Below are 21,074 nucleotides of genomic sequence, written 5' to 3'. Positions count from 1 at the left end.
TGGTGTTTTAGCTAATTTTGTTTGAATTTTCTCTCCTGATTTTGGTTCCATTCAAATTTCACAGCCCCTGGAGTTCAGCTCAGATGTTGGTGTTAACACACTTGAATCTCACTTAATGCTGTAAATTATGGGGGTTAAAGATAGCATCAAGAACTAACCTAAACCCAGAATTGAATACAGGTATTATTAAGCAGAAAAAAAAAAAAAAAAAACAAAAAAACCAGGGAGATCAGATCAGATACCTCTGTGTTTAGGAAATGGAGTCTTTTAGGCATCTCTACCAGCTTTCAGTTCAAGATGGCACTCATTCTTTGCACAATTTTCTCTTTTGTGACTATGAAGAAATGTGGATTTCTCTCGTAGCTGGAGTACTGACAGTGTCAGACCTCTGCCTTTGGCCAGAGCTTGGGCTGACCCTGAGTCCCCTGTGAGTGCTGGCTGACTGCTTCTCTACCCCTGTGTATTTTTAGCTGTCTGGATGTTGCAAATCCATCGCCTTCTTCACAGCACCAGAACCCCACATGTCCTCAATGAACTCTAACAATCTAGGCAGAAGCATCCAACTGAAGGGGAATATAATGGTGGGGGCCAAATTTCTATTTCCAAGATATACAACAAGTTTCAGAGGACTACAAATTAATTCTCTGTAGTAAAATAGTAATTACTTTCCAGGTGAAAAGGGTTTGTGAAAACAGGGATGTGAAAACAGCCCTGATGATGTGATGGATAGATAGAGTATAAATAGGGATTTAAATACGTGGGTATTCAGTCACACTTACAACACTTTCTATTCAGGGGTCTGGAGCTTCCCAAAACTACATTAGATAGGCAGATATTATTACAGATATTTTACAAACAGATCTCTCTGTGGAGCACAGAGAGTGTAAATAATTTCTCCAAAATTGTGTGGTGAATTTAGAGAACAGAACTGAGAATTCCTCTGACTTCTTCCTCTGAAACCACTCAGGATAAAAATCCTCCTTCCTAATACACTTCAGACTTTTCTCATTTTCAGTAAAATTTGAGTGAAGAAAAAAAAAAGCACAACATCCAGACAACCATTTAAAAAGTTCTATTGCATATAACTCTCTTGAAAAATATAAAGGAGTGCTACTTACGCCATGACAATAACACTGAAATCCAGCCAGTTCCATGGATCCCGAAGGAAGGTGAATTCTGTCATGCAAAATCCTCTTGCCAATATTTTTATCAATGACTCAAAAGTGTAAATGCCAGTGAAAGTGTACCTGGGGAACAGAGTGGCCAAAGAAGAAAGAGAATTAGCAAGCAGCAGACAGCTGAAATTGCACAATTCTGGGGCTGCTCGTGTGAGTCACAGCTGCAGCACTGGGCTGTGCATGAGCAGCTTTGTGTGTGGACCAAGGAGCAGGTAAGGAAAACAGCAAAATACTCAGGACAGTCTCAGAATGAAGATAATTTCCAGCACAGGTGTCCCTTGATGAATCCTCACTCATTAAGTCAAGCATGGACATGACACTGCTGAGCTGGGCTGTGGGACTTCTGAACCTCCGACATCTCCAGTGGACCAAGAGTGGATTAGCGAATCATGGAATGGTTTGGATGGGAAGAGATCTTAAAAATCATCTCCTCCAACCCCCTTGCCATGGGCAGGAAATCTTCCACTCGACCAGGCTGATGAGAGACCCATCCAACCTGGTCTTGAGCACTCCCAGGGACGGGAAATCCACAACCTCTCTGGGCAGCATTATGCCACACTCCTTGTTTTTCCAGCTGGGAGGAGGGTGGTTGTTCCCTTCACACCTCTCATCTCTTCCTGGCCAAGACTTTTTGGAGATTAAAAAAATGCCACCACTTGTTTTTATCAGCCAGAAAGGGTAATTCTCCTTCAACTTCCCTTGTGTTTCACTATCCCTGGCAAATCCCACCAGCCTTGAGAATTAAACAACAAAATGCCCTCACTCAAAAATAATTGAAAAACTCCCACCTGACTACTGTATGTAGTAATTTTTACCTGCCTGACAGTAAAGGAGACACAAGGGTAGTTTTTTTTCCCCCTAGTAAATTAAGTTTTTACCAACAGCCTCTTGACTGTGACGATCTGGGCAAGAACATAGATCTTACCTTTCATAATAAAGATGACACTTGTAATAAAATTTAGCCAAATCTCTGTGGAGGACAAAAATGCCTTTGATTTACAGTTCTCGGATCTGTACTCACCCAAGGCTCTACCTGCCATCAGAGACAGAGTTCAGGGCACAAACACAACAACTCTGTTTTAATGTTGCTGCCCACGACACCTAGCCCAATGGACTGGGTATTCTAGGCCATATCTTAACAAAAGAAATAAATGTTTAGTGTCTACCATGGGCATTCCCTACCCCTTTTCTCCTAATGAAGATGCAGATGATACCAAAGCCTATTAAAAACCCTCAAACACCTCAAATCCACTAAAACACAAATCTCATAAGTCATGATGTGAAGGGCTGTCACTGGAAGCACTGACTTGTGTTTTCTGTTCAGTGCTAAACATCAGTTGGTGCCATCACACATTAAAAAAAAATTGTAACAGTTCAGATTCCTGTTTGGTAGAAAAAAGGTGTGAGCAATTGAAAGCGGCAATATAAGGAAGAGCATTATGTATAAAATATATTTAGCTCTATTACACTGAACTGCAACTGGTCAAATACACAGACATCATGCCCTCCTGCCATTGTGTTACACTGTAGTGCTTCTCACAGGTTATAAAATCTCAGTGCGTTTCATCTTAAAATGGGGATTAGCCTGACAGTTTGGGTGCAGCAGTGGGCATTAAATGTGTCTCACAGCTCCTCTTTGACCATGTACCTGAGCATTATCTTGTACCCAATTTTTTCACAGCTCCTATTTAGCTTTGCTCTGGTATTTTGAATATAGGTCACCCATGTGACAGTCTCTTTAAGCATGTGTACTTAGTAACACACACAGAAAACACATGCAAAGAACTAAAAAAAAAAAAATACTTAACAGTACATAAGCTCATTAAAATGATAAAGCACTTGTATTTATTCAGCATGTCAGATGGGTTTAATTGATTGTATAATCATCGTCTAATTCTAAATGGATCGGGGAAAGTCCTCCAGCAACTGAACAGCTTCTTTAACAACAAAAGTCAGGGTTCTTAAAAAAAATTTAATGGGGGAAAGTTGAATTGATTCCTTTTTTTTTTTTTCAAAATGGTAAGAAAAATGCTTTAAAGGAAGATCTAGGACAAATATTTGCACAAGGTTATTCTTCTATCCCTTGTGAGTCTCCAAAACAGCAGAACAAAATGGATTAAATGTATCTTCTCCAAATCCAATATTAATCAATTTGAATTACAGTTCATTGGGTTATTTTGCTCCTACAAAGTACTTGACTTTGATTTCATTCCATGTACTTGAGGAGGAAAAGCTGAGAGATATGAGGGGACACAGGAGAAGAGGAAACATGGAAGGATTCACTCCATGCTGCATGAGTCCATCTGCATTTCTGCTCTAGGTTTTCTGCATGCTCTGCTTGATGCACTGATAAAATCACCCACATTCTCCTGGTTGCAGAAGACACAATATTGTCATTTATGGCATTTCCCTCCAGAATGTTTGAATTCCCAGCTGAACACCAACTGGCCAAATTTTGTTGAGATCATCACGTGGATGAGATGTCTGTGATTCAGCAGAAAACATCGTGGTAATGGTTATGAAAGTTTCCAATAGGAGAAGGACAACATCAGGGGAAAGGACAGCCACAGACACACTTGAGGGTACCACACTATACATGAAACATCCTGGGATTTAAATGTTATTGTGATGGGATGAAATATTTGGTTCAGTGCTGCCTATAATTAGTAATTTATGGCCTAGAAGATGTGCCCTGCATGATTTTGTGGAACCTAAATAAGGGCATTTTACTGTCTTCTCTTACAGCCCTGGGTAGACCAACCACCAGGCTATGAAGCAGCAGATGGCATTTATCATATGTCAGTCAAAAATAAAAAGTGTGTTCTGATTGGTTCAATGAGCCAAAATAATTGTTTAATGCACTGTAGGTTGATTAGCTTGTGCATCTGGTATCTGTTTCTAAAAGGAATATTTTTAAGCAACTTAAAGAAATGAAATGGGTTTTCATTTCACTGAGGTCCCTTAACCTCTTGAAAAATTAATTTTAAAACCCACAACAACAAAAAATAACCCCCTTCATGCAGCACCTTTGCTATTTTTCCTGAAGGCTTGTCAAGCTAAAAAGACAGGAATGCTCATAGAGGTGTTCCTAGATAATTTAATGCTCACAAAGTATTCCTGCCAATGATTACAGGGGAACACTTCTCATGCTGTGCTCAGTCCAAAAGGAAGTTTTACTTCCATTAAGTTTCAGATCAAGGATAGAAGTCAGTCAGTTCAGGAACTATTCCCTGAAATAATTCAACTTAAGCTCCATCAGCCTATTCTGATGTGTCCAACCATCAAATCTGTTGCAAGGGAACTGTGGAAGGCTGACAAGTTTCAAACAGGGTTGTCCTCAATACGCGATTTCATCCAGAAGTGGCACGAAAGGTGCCTTTGGCAATAAGCATGAGATTCATGGACTAAAAATATTTACTTTGCTTACTAAGGGAGTTTTCACAGGCTAAAAGAACTACCTGGAAAAACATTTTGTGAGGGCAGACACCACAGTCAGTAAAGAAAGAAATTGGACAATAGCAAACAAGATGCAAACAAGAACACAACAAAAGGAAGAGGAAGGCTGAGGTGAGGATGGGGCAGCTGTAGAGGATACTTACTCAACATATTTATTCCATGACGGAGTCTCTGATTGTGCCATGAACACACAATTAGTTAAAATAGTGCACATAATAAACATACTGAACAATGTAAAGAGGCAAATTAAGGAAAACAAAGTATTTGATACAAGACTTCATAAATTTTTGTCTTTTTACACAAGATGTGACAGCTCAATCACAATTTGCAGGTTGCTTCAAGAACTATAAGCATTTGTTTGCAAGTGCATTGGGAGACAAATAATTATATAAACATAGAAAAATGAAGGAATCTTCCCTGCTTTTTTTTTTTTCTTTTCCTATATCTTTTAAACATACTTTATACAGTAAACAAAAGTACTGACTCTGCAGTCCTTTGAAAGTACAATACCCCAAATTTACAGCTGTGCTGGTCAGATGACAATGTGCATAGGTGCACAACTTTGTATGAAAAGAGGGATTAGTCTCATTTAAGTATCCACAGAAAAACCTGTGTCTGCAAATTCCCCCTTCATTTTTTATCCTGAAACATTTCTCAGGCAGTAGGGGAAAGTTACAAATCTGGTCTTTCTAATCTCTTTAATGGGCTTGAGGTCTCGCTTTCAGCATAAAGTTTCACCAAAAGCAAGTATGAGTTTCAGAGCACTGATTTTAAGGCTTGGTCTGCAAACCTGCTGGGCAAATAGGCAGCCTCGGTCTGCAGGGCTCTCTGCCTCTGCTGGGGGACCAGATTCCCTATTTGGAGGCTAAAACAAACCTCCCAAGTGCACAGTTCACACACTCTGCTGCTAAGCTGAAACCATAAACATAAAAAGCACCCTAAATCAAATTCCTGAAATTGAAAACATAATTCACTGGATGGCTCTCCTAAAAGCACATGCCACTTTCTGTAAAAAAAATTACAAAATATGATGGGATTCTCCTGCATCAACAACTGGCCCATGCAACCAGGAAAATCTAACTACAGAAGATAAGGGCAAAGGAAAACAGTCAACAGGCAGGGACCCTGTTTTTCCCTGTTGACCACAGGGAATATAAGTAAAACCCAAAAATAAATTTCTTTTGCCTTTTTTTGAAAGGATTAAAAAAAAAAAAGTTTGGTTTGGTTTGGGTTTTTTCATCTCTGTAGTTGATCCTGTTTGTGTTATTTTTTGTTTGAGAATAGTGATTGAAGGATTTAGTTTCAAACCTACGTCCTGAAATGTTTGCATTAAATTTATCCTCTTGCAGAGCCAAAAATCTCTGCTGAATACAGAGTGGAACGTTTTCCAATGGGCCACATAAGCAACTGCGAGGTTAAATTGGTAGTAACCAACCTGAGGATTCCCCAGGGCCACCACAGAAGGCAGTAATTGAACTCACAGGGACTGCTCATGTCACAAACATCTTCCACTTCTGGGCCAACACCTCCTACTGAAGGGCTGCCAAGGATGTCTGATACCCGCTCACATTTGCTCACATCAGCTTCAGATATATTTCTGTAAGTTTTGTCATTCTTGTTAACATAATTATTATGTTCCAGCTAGACTAGAAAACATTGGATTACTTTTTCAACTCTAGTGAAGTGCTGTGGATGAAGCACAGGAAAGCAGAGTGCTATCTTCAGACCATGTCAAACAAATAGCATGTTTCAATTCCAAGCAAATAAACTCCTCTATTGGTATTTAGGGTCACTGGTTTGATCTCTATATGCCTGTTTCCTTGTGATACAAACTGAATTTAACAGCTTTCCCAAATGCTTTCTTACAGGCAGGTGTCATCATCTCCTTATTCAAGCACCAAAGAGAACAAACCAGAGAACACAGGTTGAAAACGTAAGGGTCAGCTCTGGGACAAGAAACACACTACAAATTCAATCTGGGTTTCATCATCAAACTGAAAACTACAAAGAACATGAAAGAATGAAACATTTCAGCTGGTTATGCAACAAAATTAGTGGTCTGTGTTAAATTAGAAAGAGAAAACAGAAATCCCCACAGAATGAAAATTAGCATTCCTACCTGAAATCGAATGCAATTGTTTGCATTAGAAAAAGTCCATGATGATGATGATCTACTCAGAAAGGACAAAGCAAAGAAGATAAAACTGAGATAAGCTGTATTAGCAGCATTGTCCATTCCCTATCTTAAAACTGCTATTAAATCAAATTTTCCAAAGCCTACAAACTAAATATACTAAGCTACTCATCAGGATCCTTTCTGCAATAATTTAAGCCTATTATTTCCAATTTGAGGTTACAGAATAGCCTTTGCACAAACCGATTCTAAAAGTTATAAATTTTATCTCCTAGCACAAAGATACTGAGTCAAACGCAGCACACTTCTATTCTAGACTTCATTATGATGGATAATTGTGAATTAGCAGACTGAATACTAGAGGCTCTTTAGGTGATCATTGCCAAATTACATATAATATGTGCAAGCAAAGGTTAGTCCCAATGAATAGAATGTATAATTGGTGCTTCACATGATCTCATTTTGCCTTATGGAAAGTGTGCAAAATAGGATGGGAGGAAAGCTGCAAGCAGAAAATATGGACAAAGATTCGAAATTCTGTAAGAAGATTATTTTTCTTTTTCTGATGCACCAGAATCCATGATTCTAGCACCAAGGAAGGTCATTTTTACCAAAACTCCAGCCTGGATGAGTGGTAAAGTGAGAAAAACTAGCTATAAAACCTAGAAAAACTAGAAATTAGAATTGCTACAGATTTTATACAGACTAGCAAACTGCTTGGAGAAACCAAGGACACCACAGAATGGTCCTTGGCTCACAGGCAATAAGAACTAAGAGGAGTCTTTTAAACATCAAGGAAATGTTGCCAGTGATGCAATCTCATTAAAAGATGGAGATAGTTAATAAAGGTGTTAATGATAGCTAATAATGATGCAGAAGACAGAAAGTGTTCCTCCCATTGGGGATAAAATCCTCCATGTCCTCTGGGACAGGAGTGGAGCAGGGCCACCTTCTGGGCAGCCATGTGGGCCTGTACCCTCCATGAGGCCTCACAGACCCTGAATAAGAGGAGAAATACCTAGAAGGGGTTTAAACACACATTATTAATAGTAATAAGCATTACTAGGAGGCTGTGGGAGTTTTTCCCCTTGGAAGGGTGTATTTTTGAAAGACTTTATTGCTCAGTTTTGGCTGGATGAGCAGTGAACACATAGCATCTATCCTGCCAGACATCTCAGAGGAAGAACTCCACATACAGCCACTTAAACAGGAACTGTGACCCCCACAGCTTCTTTATGGGGTGATTTTACTCTGTCCTCTCTATTCTGTTCCACTGTTGGCCTTCATGGTACACTCAATGGCTGGGAATTGAAATATGGTATCCACTAAAGAAGCTGCTGCAGATATTTACGTGACAGGGCAGCATTTGCTAATGCTCCTTTTAGGCTTTTGCCCTGGGGAAAATGAAGATTGCTTGATTACAGTCACGCAAGAGGATAGCTCTGGGTCCCAGGCCCATGTCTGGGATATTATCTGCTTCAGTACCTGCGGGTTTGGGCTCCTTTCTGCCTGGGATATCAACTGCTTGCTCAGCCACTTGGCCTTTGTATTTCAGGTTGATATAAAAGGTCTTTATTGACAGAAAACAAATCGGTGCCTAATGCAGGATCTTCCTTGTCTCACTGGGACTAGAGTTTTTGTCTCTTTCCTGTGCCTGCCAAAGACTGAGCTGTTGGATCTCTCAAAATTATCAACACAAGGTGATGATTTCTGTCTTTCTGGATGGAGCTAAACTCATGTTTGCATTGAGACCTGCCACTCCCAAAATCTTACACTCCTTATCTGACCATATTCCTTTCCTGACAGATATTTTAAATGCTCTCCTATGTGGTCTTTATCCTTGGAAGTAATGTGATAAGGATTTCTTAATTATTTATCCTCTGTTCAACTGCTACCAATGGCATGTAACTCCTGTGCTACACATTCCTGTGAGTTCTTGGCTTCACCAAACAATGTAGAAAAAAGGGAGGAGAAGACAGAACAAACTCCAAAACTGAAGGCAATACTCTCAATTTGTTTCTAAGCAGCTCAATTTTCAGATTCTTACTTTAGCCACACCTGGGTAAATGCATTGACCTCGATTAACTTCAGCAAGGCTGTGCTGAGGGAACTGTGCCTAAAAAACTTGGTGGGGCTCTGGGTATGCAGCAGCATGTGCTGCATGGTGTGCACACATAATCTGATCCACCAGCTCATCTCTCTGCAGAATTCTACAGTGTATTCTTAGTAACCATAATAATATCTTGGCTGATAACACATATTCATTTTTGCATAGAATTATTGCAATCAGAAGCTTCACCTGTTTTTCCTTTTGATGGAATATCTATAGTATCACCTATTTTTTTTCTCCTCCCTGTATGGAGTGGGAATCTAATTTATTTCCCTATTTGTTTTCCCTGAAATTTGATAATTAACCAATCTTTTTAAGATGCTACCTATTTAGTATTCATTCATTCTCTGTGATGGACATGAGCATTGCAGATGAGGGACTTCCATCACTAAAACATGACAGAATGATCAGAGCAGCATGTGAAGTCTTTGAATTATCACTGCCTGGTCTCCCATGTGCACCCCAGAGAAAGCAGCCAAGTCATGAAAAAAGGTGTGTTTTTAGTAATGTTCACACAAAGCTGAACATTTGGGTCAGTTTGGCCTTCCAGAGAGATGTGACTATGTCAGAATATAATGCTTCTGGGGTTGTGTGAAAAAAACAGGCCAAAACCAACCACTGCAGCCTGTCTTGCATGACTTCAGAACCAGAGCTACAGGAAATCAGGCATTGCCCTTCCACTGAAAGGTCCAGCAGGACAGCCTGTGCCTTTATTCTTTTTTGGATGACATATCCAAGTAAACAAACTAGAAAAGAATTCGCAAAACAATTTTTGAAATATTCTGTTTCAGAAGGAAAAAAAAATCAGATCTGAAGCAGTTCAGAATTAAATTGTGTCTCCAGACATTGTCACAGAGTTTTACCTCTGGGAGGGATTGCTGAAGGGCTTTGGTAGCAAAGCTCTCCATCAGTGTAGATTTCCCCTGGTTGCCTTCCTTTCTGAGGTACTACACCCACTTTCCCTTCAGTAAATATGATCAGTCCCTTCCCATCTTTTAATTCTGAGTAAACTCACCAGACTCTCCAGTGCAGTTCACATTCTCTGATGCCAGCAGTGTGATACAGTCATTTTTATAGCTCACATAACAATATAAAATGAAACAAACTGAAAATCCGAGTGCATTTCTGCTTGTGCAGGCAAATTCAGCCAGAAGATTTAAAACAGCTTAATGAAATAAAATGGTTTCTGACTTCCATCCATCTGTGTTTAAAACCCATATAAAATACATGAGGAGGAAAATCAACAGAAAGGATATGAATGTACCAAAATTTTAATTGCTGCTCTTCTGATTGGATGGAAAGGACTAAGTATGTACAAGGCAGGAGTGGCACTAAATCGAAAGATTGTCTTCCCTTTGTTCAGTACTATAAATGTCTGGAAAACAAAACAGAAAATGAGAACATTCAGTATTTGCATTTATGCTCAGCTTTTCCAGCCCACATCCCACTGGGAAATTCCTGCCAGCATCCCATAGTTTTCCCCCCCTCCCAAGACCCCCAAAATCCTTCTCACTTGGTGAAAAGTTTTGTCCAAGGCCTTCCCTACAGAACTGACGGTCCTGTTGTAATATCCCAAGTATTTTTTTCTTTGTTCAACCCTTAGTGGGTCCTGTGTCATCACCTCCACCATGGGGCTGGGAAGAGAGCAGAATTACCTTCAAAAATAAAAAATTACCTGGAGACTGAAATGTAGGGGAAGAAATTACGTTATGCTCTTCTTCCCAGGTGCTGCAGATCTCACTATTGTTGTACTTTGAACACTTTATTGCTCTCAATTTTGTCTCACCAAGCAAAAAGTTGTAGGAGGCACAGTTCCACACCAGGATCTGGCACTGAAGCACTCTCATTGTGCTCAGATGAATATGGCCAGAGAAAAACAATTCTCTGAGTTATCTTAAACCAAAAACAAAAGTGAATTGATGCTGACCCAATTTGCAGAGCTCTGAAGATGCCCCACCAGGCATAGAGGAACTAATATTCTCTCAGAGACAGAACTGAGACGCCCAATATATAAAATCTAAGCAATTCACACACCTTGAGTCTAAAAACTTCATGGCACTAAAATTGCAAATCCATATCCTGTTGCTTATGCCCAGGGATAGCAGGAAAATTAAAAGGTAAATTAATTCTGGCCCTTCCAGGGAAATAATCTGTTTGTCTTTATCCATTTAACTTTTGTTCTCTAGCTCTAACACCTATCTCTACACTGTTGTAATAGAAGTACCATTATGGTCACATTAATTCATTGTTTACAGGAAATAGCACAGCCCAAAATCAGGAACAGCAGTACCTGAAAAAACTGGAAGCCGCCTAAAAAAACAAAGGGCTTCCAAGCTTTATTTTGTCCTCTGTTTTGTGAAACGCTTGGAAAGGGGAATGAACTGTAGTAAGCAACCAGCCCAGCTCTGCTGTCAACAGCCTTTTGACAGAAGCTGTTTGCACTGCTGTGGCTTTGGTCCAGCCTGCACGTGATCCCTCATCAGGTGATGCTCGCTTTGGGACAAAGTTCACCATTCTGCAAAGTGCCAGCACTGCACATGCCGCTCACACCTCCCTCCTGCTCTGTTTTGGTCATCTCAAATGGAGCTTTGCTCTTCCTCAGCAGGAGCAGAGTCGCTGCTCTCCAGGAACGGTTGTGGAGGTGCCTCCTGCTCTTGTGCAGAGTGCTCGCACAAGGCTCAAGTCACCCAGAAGCCCTTAACATTAAGGGGCTTAAGTGATAAACAACAGACCTGTGAAGCCACAGCTCATGCAGAAGGCAAGATAGGGCAGATATCTGGCTTAAATTAACTCAGCCCCTGCTCTGCTTGTTTCAGATATTGTATATTCATTCTCAGGGTTATCCGAGAACACACAAGTTTAAATTATGCTTTTTATTCCTCTCTGCCCTCCCGCTTAGATGTTTTCTGGGAGCCCTGTTAATGTCAACATTCTGATCCCTAATCTGGCAAAGAATTATTTTTACTTTTTGTAGAAAGATAACAAGCAGAGCGCCCAAGTCAGAGGTCATGCTTTAGCTTTGGGTTGGCGCTCACCTTGCGATCATTGTAGAAAGGGTCGATGTCCTCCAAGGGCTCCCCAATGAGCTCTGGAGAAACAGTCCCATAGATATCAGGCAGCTTCTTGCAAGCCTGCAAGTCAAACTGAGGCTGAGGCTTCTCTTCCTCGCCCAGCTGCTCTCTGTATTCCTGCTTGGCATTCCTGGCCAGCTTCTCTGCAATTCGCTTCTCGATGGCAGCCAAGGACTCGGGCGTGAACCGGTGGAAGCTGTTAGTACCCGGTGGTAACAAGAAGTCAGCCATCTTTTCATCCTGCTTTGTCTTTACTGGTCTTTACTCCTAGTAGTGGAAACAGCTGGAATTAAAAAAGTTATCAGAAGTTAGCGGCGCGAGGAAAGCGAGAAGAACAAAGCCAGCAGAATGGAAAAAAAAAACCCCACCAAACTCAACCCCCAAGTAACTCATTATATATTATCAGGAAGCTCTTCAGCTGTTTTTATGTGGTTAATAGAACATCAAGGAAAACAAAAATGACTGAAATTGTAATTTCAATAAGAAATCACAGATGATCAAATCTAGACAGACTTTATAGATAGACTGTGGAGTATTCTTCAGTTCTTCAGTCATTTGGGATCCTAAATCCAAACTAAGAAGTAACTTAGATTCGCACAAGCTTAAGTTTCATTGAAAGCCACAGAGATTCAGATTCCTAACTCATTTTTGAAAATGCAGCTCTGGGAGTGGATGAACAATGTTCCTAAGATGACTGCAAGGCAGATCTAAATCAGCCGATGTCTGGCCACATGATGCAAAATCTAAAAATGCCCCAGCTGTTCTTTTCCAAATTTAAAGAGTGAAGGGTCAAGTTTAGATTTTTAAATCCCATTAAAAAAAACTTCTTAATCTCTGTCTTAGGCTTCTGTAACATAATTTTAATTTTCCTTTGGGATAGGAAATAGCATCTTCAAGATATCTCCTCAGGACTTTTGAGCATTTTCTTTTCCTCCACACCCTGAAATCTGAAGGATGATGGAAGCTTAAATGTGCCTGGAAAAGCTCTGGGACCTTCATGAAAGCACACCAGGCTTCCAAGATGCTGAACAGCCACTGCTGCCAGCTTGTCATATCTGAACACCAGGCTCCTTTAATCCAAGACCAATTTGAATATCCTGGAGTTGGACTCGATGATCCTTGTGCTTTCCAGCTCAGGATATTCTTTTATTCTATGATTCTAACCCAAACCTGTAAAGCTTGATCATCTTGTCCTGATGGTACTTCAATGTTAACACTTCCAGTCTCTGCCTGAATGAAAACAAGTACGAATTTTCCCATCTCTTCGACTTACATGAATAAAACCAAGCGTGAAAAGCACAGCTGAACAAAAAGCCTTCTTGTATCTGCACTAAACAACGCGGATAGCTGTGAAAATTAATGTAAAACTACTGTTTGAAAAAGGATGAAGCTTATCCCTGTTCTAGCAGCCTGCACAAATCCATCCAAGTTCACTGAAGCCGCATTTTGCAATTTAAAGTCACTTTAGAGGCATGTTTTTCCAGCGAGAGAAGCCCTCACTCCACAACAATTAAAACTCATTTCACAGAAGAAACACAGACCTTGTATTTTTGCCACCACCAGGCCATTCATACTCCATCAAAACACACTCTGGTGACAAACAAAATAGTAGATTTTGAGGTGGGCTACCCTCTTTCATTCAGCAACGTGTGCAGGATCCCACTCTTTGTTCAGGCACAATGTTTGTTTTCTGCTTTCAGATGGAATTTGTCTATTTACAATGGATAGTTCCAGATAGTTTGTGTCTATTAGGCTCTGTGATGACAGCATTTTTGTTAGCAAACAAGACTCTAACTGGACTCTGCATGACAAATAGCATATTTATTGACTCAATTTCTCTGAGTAAAGGACGCTTTCAAATAACTACTGTCTCTCCTATTCTGACTTCATTTTAAAATGAATTCATTAAATTGTCATTGATCACAGTCTATCACACAGGAATGATTTACTGAAGCTTGTACATTATGCTCTGAATTACAGCTGGTTTGAGCAAGCAGAGCTAAAATGAATTACCCTTCCTGGAGTTTGGGGTATTCTGAGATTCTTCTTTTGTTAGATTTATTCTCCTTTTTCCTTTCCCCTCTCCCCTCCATGCCATTTGTTTTATCCCCTTCCTCCTGAAAAACAGGAAATTAGAAGCTTTCCCACAAACCGCGTTTCCTACGCCCAACGCTTTGTGACTCAGTAAATAGAATTTCACTTTCTATAAACGACATCAATACAGGTGGCCAGAGAATTCTCTGAGATTTTTTTTGTCCTTTCCATTTTTGTTCCTCCAGAATTAAACCTTTCTCAGCGCTGAAGGGGGACAACAAAAGCCGGTGGCTGATCAGAGCTGCTGGAAGGGCAGAGAGGAGGTCTCTAAACTGGAGATGAGAACGTTGTGGGCTTTAGCCGAGGTCCAGATGATCATGAGCTCTGAATGGGAAATGATTGTTTGCTTTTTTAACAATATGAGACTAGAAAAACTTCTAATGAAACCACAGAGCAGTGGCAAAAGGTCCATAAATGATTTTAAACAGAAGTTGCTACCTCTGGCTCAGGAACCTGGGTGCAAGCAAGAAAAGCCATCTATGCTTTTCCCAGTCTAAGGAAACCTAAATGTGTGCTTCGTCCACACAGTCTTAGACTTCCTTAAAGACTTCCAGGAGAAGCCATTCTGGCAACAGAACCACTCAATTTTTTCCTCAAAAGAGAAACAAATGGATAGGGGATGGTGAGGGAGATAAAATAGCCCAAAAAACCTAATCGGGATCAGAAGTTTTAATTATTTTTTCTAAAAGGAATTATTTTTGCTTAAAGCTCTCTCTCATTAGAAAACTGAATCAAATTCAAACGGGTCAAATCCAGATTTTTCAGTTTTATCTACAATTTCCAGAAAGGTAGCTGCTTAGAAAGAACTGGAAAATCCTACACAAACGTCATTAGCATTTTTTCTAGTCTACTATTTAATTTTTCTTTTTTAAAAAGTATGTTTCAGCACCCTTACAATTGAAAATTGGTGACATGTCTTGTCTTCATATTGTATATAAGCTAAAGTTCCACATTTTAATATATATATATATATATATATATATATATATATATATATATATATATATATATATATATATTTAGCACAATTCTTTTTCAATTTCATATGCTTTCAGGAAATGGACAAGATAATTTCACGGGTGCTTTGTATGTCTAATTTCTTTTAATCTATGAATTGCAAACATTTCTACAAATAGCCAGGGTTAGCCCAGATGTTTCTTAAAAGGGTAAGAAAGCACCACAAGTTAAAAAGGGAAATCATCAATGACTGAATCAAAGGGCTGGAATGCCATTTCTTAAGAGATAATAGCTGTTGTGACTCACGTGTTTACAATATGAGCCTGGATTTTTCCATTCCTCACAGGCATATTTTTGAAGTACAAGGCTTCAAACACATTGTTTCTGTGATATCACCAGGCACAGAATGAAAATTCCCCTCTTGCTTGGTCAGTTAGCATCGGCTGTTGCTGATAAAATGCACTGGTTATGTAAACAAGACGTGCATATGAAAATAAAGCCCCAAGAAGAATTCTTTCTTTGGTGTGGCCAGAAGTGAGAGCAAACAAATTAGGTATTTATTTAGAAAGATAAATGCTATTTTCCATTGCAGTTTTAACCTTAGTGCCATGGGCTTCAGCCACTCCAGTTCAAGATATCTTTCAGGTTCTCAGAACATCACCTGTGTGCCCTGCAAGTCCTTCTGTTGTACCAAGGACTCATGAGCTTATATTTCAGGCCCTTGGCAATGGTAATAAAGGAACCAAACTGGAAGATCAAGGTTGTGAAAGGGTCTTTTACAGACATGCTCATTTTGAGTAGGATTGTCCTCATTTCTGATTTCCATGATGCCACTCAGGAGTCTACTGCAGACCACGGGCTGAGGAGAGGGATGTTTGCATTGCAGTTCTGCTAGTCCAACCTCTTAAAAAATACTAATCCCAGCCTTAAATTCTCCTTTTGTTGAAGAAACCTTTGTGATTAAATAATGATTTTTGCATGCTAACTGCTGTGGTAACAAGAACAGTCATGTGGATGGGTTTTCTTTCTGTCAGACTACATGGAGCACAGTCATCTTTTCCCCCCACACACTCCTTTTCCATATAATCTCTTTGGCATTTTTCTTTGACCTGCAGAGCCCAGCAAAACATGAGAATAGTAGGCTAGGGAAATAAAGAATAGAGCAATGACACATCTAATTTAATGTCACTGGTCTAGATTAATAAATTCATATGCATAAATTTACACATAAACACAAACACCTAATCAGATTTAAAAAGACTACAGGTTGATATGGTATGACATGGAAGTTTTATTCCAGCCATGAAGTAACGACTTCATGGAGAACTGTTTTTAATTCAAATCAAATAAAGAAGTTTTGCAAAAAGATGAAGAAACTAAAGGAGTCTAGGTGACCGAGACACACTTCATAATTTTACTGACAACAAACGAATAAACAAACAACCTTTTGAGACTTAATCCACTTATATTTACACCACAGTTCACATTCCACAGTGAGGAGGTGTCATGGGAAATTCTCTTTTAACTGAAAAATTTCACTTGCTGTTAGCACACATTTTGAATTTACACAGCACACTCGTTACTTCTGCTTAAGCTGATATTTGGTTTGTTTCTTTTTCCTCCAACAGGCATAATTTTTTCAAGACCACAAACAATGCTTGTTTTTGCAGCACATGTCCTTAACACACATAATCAGCCACATCTCCAGCTGGCATAAATCAGCACAGTTCTGCCCAGGTAAGTGACACCTGGGGAATCGATCTCTTAGGACCCAGAATATTTGGCTAGAAATGTTACCTTTGAAATGAGCACCTTCACACCAGAGCATGAGCACCAGATAGTGTGTAATTGAGGTATTAAACTAATGGCCTAGAAGGTAACCAGGCTTGCAGGGAGCTGGAAAACCCTGAGCTTTTTGCACCCTGTGAAGGCAATCTGCAAATGCTTGTCCAACCAGAAACATCTTGTTGGGTGAGCTCCAAGGTGGAGGTGCAAAAAGGGCACCAGGCAGGCTCCCATGGCTGGTCTGCAGGGAATTTTTGTGGAATTCCACAAAAATCTGGTGGAAATGGCTGAAATGTTCAGCTCTTGGAGCTCTCCTGGGCAAAGCACAGTGTTGAAACCTGCCCAAGCTGACACAGGAGGAGATGTGAGCCAGAATTCCTCTTGCTGCCCATGTAAAAGGCCAACCTGCAGGTTGATGTGACATTGCATAACACATTTCTCCAAACAAGCCCTCTTGCTCACCATGGATGCTGACCAGGGGCAAAAATAAATATCTAAGAGAACTCACTGCATTCAAATTGTTGGGAAAAACCAAACCAAAACAGCACAAAATGCCCAAAACAAAACTTCAGTCACAGACCCACAGGCCTTTTGTCACGACCAGCTCTGCCTAGGCAGTATCTTTTTCAAATCCAGTTAAATGGGTTTTGCTGGCTGCTCACTCATCAGAATCATGGCATTCTGACATTGCCAATGACTTACTGAAAAAATAAAGTCTGCAGAAAGCCAACATGTGCTAAAGGAAATGAATTCAGAATATTTCATCCTGATATTGGAAGGGTATTTGGGAATGATAATTTTTTTTGCCAAGAATTAAATGCTGGCACTAAGTCTTCTCTTATGATAAAATAAATATTTTTAGTGAGCTAAAAATATTCTGCTTTCTTTGCAGGTGTCTTTATTTCAAATTACTCTGCAACCAAATGACATAAATAAGCAAGAGGGAAACAGCACATTATAGTTACCAATGCAGATCTCTATATTTTGCTGAGAATTATAATCCTTTGCACCCAATAGGCTTTCATGTCTATTTTAATTAACTAGAAATTGGCCTCAGAGTTATTTTACTATAAACTACACAGAAAGATTTCTCCTTTGCTACTCTGAACCAACAGAGCTTGGAAAGAGCCATCAAGAAAGAGGGATGCTTTCAGCTCAGGATGCAGTCACTAGCTTTTGAACAAGAAATTAGAAATCTGCAAGGAAACTCCATGTTGTGCCAAACATTATACACAGTGCTCACACCACTAGGTGCTTTGAATGCTCACATGAATAAAATATATCAAATCTGGTCCATTTTATTCACAGAGTGTTTTGTAAAGACATAAAGACAGATAAAGGAAGCTGTAAAACAGCTATTAAAATATATTCTGGTGCCATTATGGGATGATTATGCCAGAGAGAGAAGGCAGCTTTAGGCTAGACAGCAAAATCTTGGCTGCATGCTTCTAGGGAAGAAGGAGCCACGTCTGGAGAGCTGTCTGATGTATTACCACAGCTATAGGTAAGGCTTTCCTGATCCCTCCCATCTAAGTTATGGAGACACATTTCATCAGCAGAAAACAAACAGACTCATAAAAGCCAATCATCAGAACTGACATGTTTACATTAAGAGAGATGGATGAAACTCTGTAAGCAAAGCCAGGGCCTCTTTCACAATGGTACCACTGAATTAAGAGACAAACATGACATAACAACTAAACTTCATTTTTAATAGTGAATAGAGCGATTTAGGTTTTCCTTCTTTCAAGGGACAGCAAGAAAAAGAGGCTGAGGATGAAGAGTCAAGAAAAAATTGGATGTGAAAGGCTGGGGGAGACAGACCCAAATATATTATATATATATATATAGGAGGATGGTCCCCCTCCTGCATCTGGCTGATATGAGGTGAAACAGCAGGTCCTGCCTGTCTGCAATAGCACTTTGCTCCAAAACCAATTCCTTCCCTAAACTCCACCCTAACCATACACCTCCAACATACCCAGCTTCCCATTCTTCTCTACCTCTATCCTTTTCCTATGCCTCAGCCAAGAAAATTCTCTCCTCCTCCCACCTGCTTTATTCCAGGCAAACATAACCTTTCACAAACCTGTCCTTGCTCACAGCAATAACTCTCAAGTGACATTCACACCAGTTCTGTGAGATTTTGTCACTACTACTTTATTCTCCTCCTTTTTCCATGCAATGCATCTCTGTCTATGATGGTGGGTGACCCTGGACAAGGATGCAGGGTCTCTGTCTGTGGTTTTTGGATAATTTTTGCTCTTAATGGAGCCCCAGCTACTTGCAAATATTTTCACTGCTTTGGCAACAAAATACAAAAGAGAAAAAAATAAAAAGGCACAGATTTAGAAGTGCAGTGGCAAAATTATCTTTTCAGGTAATGGTGATGGAGACTCAGGAAGGATAGAGGAATCTATCAGGGAGTTGATGCTTGCTGGATGCTTGCTGGAATATATATGGAAGATTTGATTCATTATTCAGTGCACTGTAAATTTGGCAATACTATTTGGCTAAAGCTGGTGGCTCTTCTGCTCTGATGGAAGAGATTTTGACCCCCTTCCTCCCCCCGAGAGACAGAGAGGGATTATTGCTGTCCAGAGGGGAGGGATATTCGGCCTGTTTGCGATTGAAAACCGCCAGGGTTTGTTTGCCAAGTTTGGGAATCAGAGTTAAGAGCTTACATGGGTTCTGGGGCTGCAATCCTCAGCTCGTGTCAGTCAAGGGGAATATTTTGTGCGGCTGCAACAAGCAGTGGGTCAGACCCCTGGCGTTGGACAGACTGAGTTATTTGTCTTCTGCTGCTCCTTTCAAAGAAGTTTACTTCAGCCACTCGGCGTAGCTCCATGGAAAAGATGCAATGGATGCTGGTGCTGACTGACAGTGATTTGATTTGAATTACATAATGTTCTAAACCATTATGTAAATTAGTCTGACAGAAACATGGAGGCAGAGCAGCCAGGGATTTTTCATTGGTTTTTTTTTTTGAAATATCTAGTAGCCTTTTGATGTTATCACCAAGATTGCCGCCTTCCAGCTACTACATTTTGCTGGTAGGTTAGCTGAATTAAACTTTATTTCTCCTGACACTAACTAAAACCCAAAGTGCATCTGAGCAAATGATGAGGAGCATTTAAAGAGTGGTAAATGTGGATGATTTTAGAGGTAGACGAGTGAGTCACATTACCAGGAGTGGTTTTGGCTATGTCCCACTGATGCCAATGAGACTCACGCTTCCGAGAACCCCGTGGCAATCCCAAGCACCCCTCCCATCCTCCCCTGTACAATTTCCTCATCTTTTCACATGGGAGGATTTTTCAGAGCAAATAACTCATTGCACAAACAACTCTATTCCAAAAGTCATGACATTTTCTGTTAATTAGCAATAATATAATCACCCAAACAAAACTGCTGGGGACATTGCATTTACTAACAGGCCACATCCAAACATGCATTTATGTGTCACCGGTGCATGCTCGAGTGGTTGGTAATTCTCAGCTGGCCCTGAGGCACAATGCACTGGAAGGATACAATAGAGGCCCAGCATTGCAAACCCTGCTGTGGCTCCTTGCTTAATTTAGCTTATGGGACCAAACAGTCAATGAGCAAACCAGAAAATAATACACCAAGTGGCCTGTGAAAGGGAAATATCTAATGATGGTATCAATGCTCGGTGTTTTCTAAATGGAAAATGCACTAGCTCCATATTTTGGGAACTTGCTTGCACTTTCTGTAAGAAAAAAAAAAAAAAAAAAAAAACCGAAACAACCCAAAGAACATTATTCCTAAAAATAACTTTTTTCATTACTTGATTGATCCAGAAAGCCAACCATGTCCTGGGCTGCATCATGAGAAGCATGACCAGCAAGTGGAAGAAGGTGTTCAGCTCTGGTGAGACCCCATCTGGAGTGCTGCATCCACATCTGGGACCCCCAACACAGGAAAAGCTTGGACCTGTTGGAGCAGGTCCAAAGGAGGCCACAAAGATGGTCAGAGAACCGAAGCACTTCTCTTATGAAGACAGGCTGCAATAGCTGGCTAAGAGAAGAGAAGGCTCCAGGGAGAACTGACAGAACTTCCCAGTGCCTAAGCTGCACTCCAGCTCTCTTGGAGCAGCTTTTAGACAAGCACATGTACAGGTTGAACAAAGAGGATTGGATTTCAAGTGAAAATGAGTAGGTTTAGATTTGATATTAGGAAGAAATTCTTCCCTCTGAGGGTGGGGAGGCCCTGGCACAGGTTGCCCAGAGAAGCTGTGGACACCTCATCCCTGGAAGTGTCCAAGGCCA

General features: G+C 40.3%; 1 protein-coding gene across 4 annotated transcripts in view; it reads right to left on the bottom strand.

Annotated features, from left to right (window-relative positions):
* The window catches only part of LOC134430394 (sodium channel protein type 5 subunit alpha-like), a 218,808-nt gene that overhangs the window by 165,184 nt on the left and 32,550 nt on the right, over positions 1-21,074 (bottom strand). For all 4 annotated transcript variants that reach the window (XM_063178066.1, XM_063178152.1, XM_063178232.1 and 1 more), the window contains exons 2-5: positions 11,914-12,232; positions 10,136-10,253; positions 4,778-4,868; positions 1,119-1,247 (exon numbers count right to left, since the gene is read on the bottom strand). In XM_063178066.1, the coding sequence (XP_063034136.1) occupies positions 1,119-1,247; positions 4,778-4,868; positions 10,136-10,253; positions 11,914-12,180 (605 nt within the window). In that variant the 5' untranslated portion in view covers positions 12,181-12,232. The remainder of the gene's footprint in view (positions 1-1,118; positions 1,248-4,777; positions 4,869-10,135; positions 10,254-11,913; positions 12,233-21,074) is intronic.

The sequence above is a fragment of the Melospiza melodia genome, chromosome 1 (genome assembly GCF_035770615.1).
Source record: "Melospiza melodia melodia isolate bMelMel2 chromosome 1, bMelMel2.pri, whole genome shotgun sequence".
Taxonomy (NCBI): domain Eukaryota; kingdom Metazoa; phylum Chordata; class Aves; order Passeriformes; family Passerellidae; genus Melospiza; species Melospiza melodia.
The sequence above is the reverse complement of the archived record's forward strand: the minus strand, read 5'-3'. Positions and strand labels throughout refer to the sequence as shown.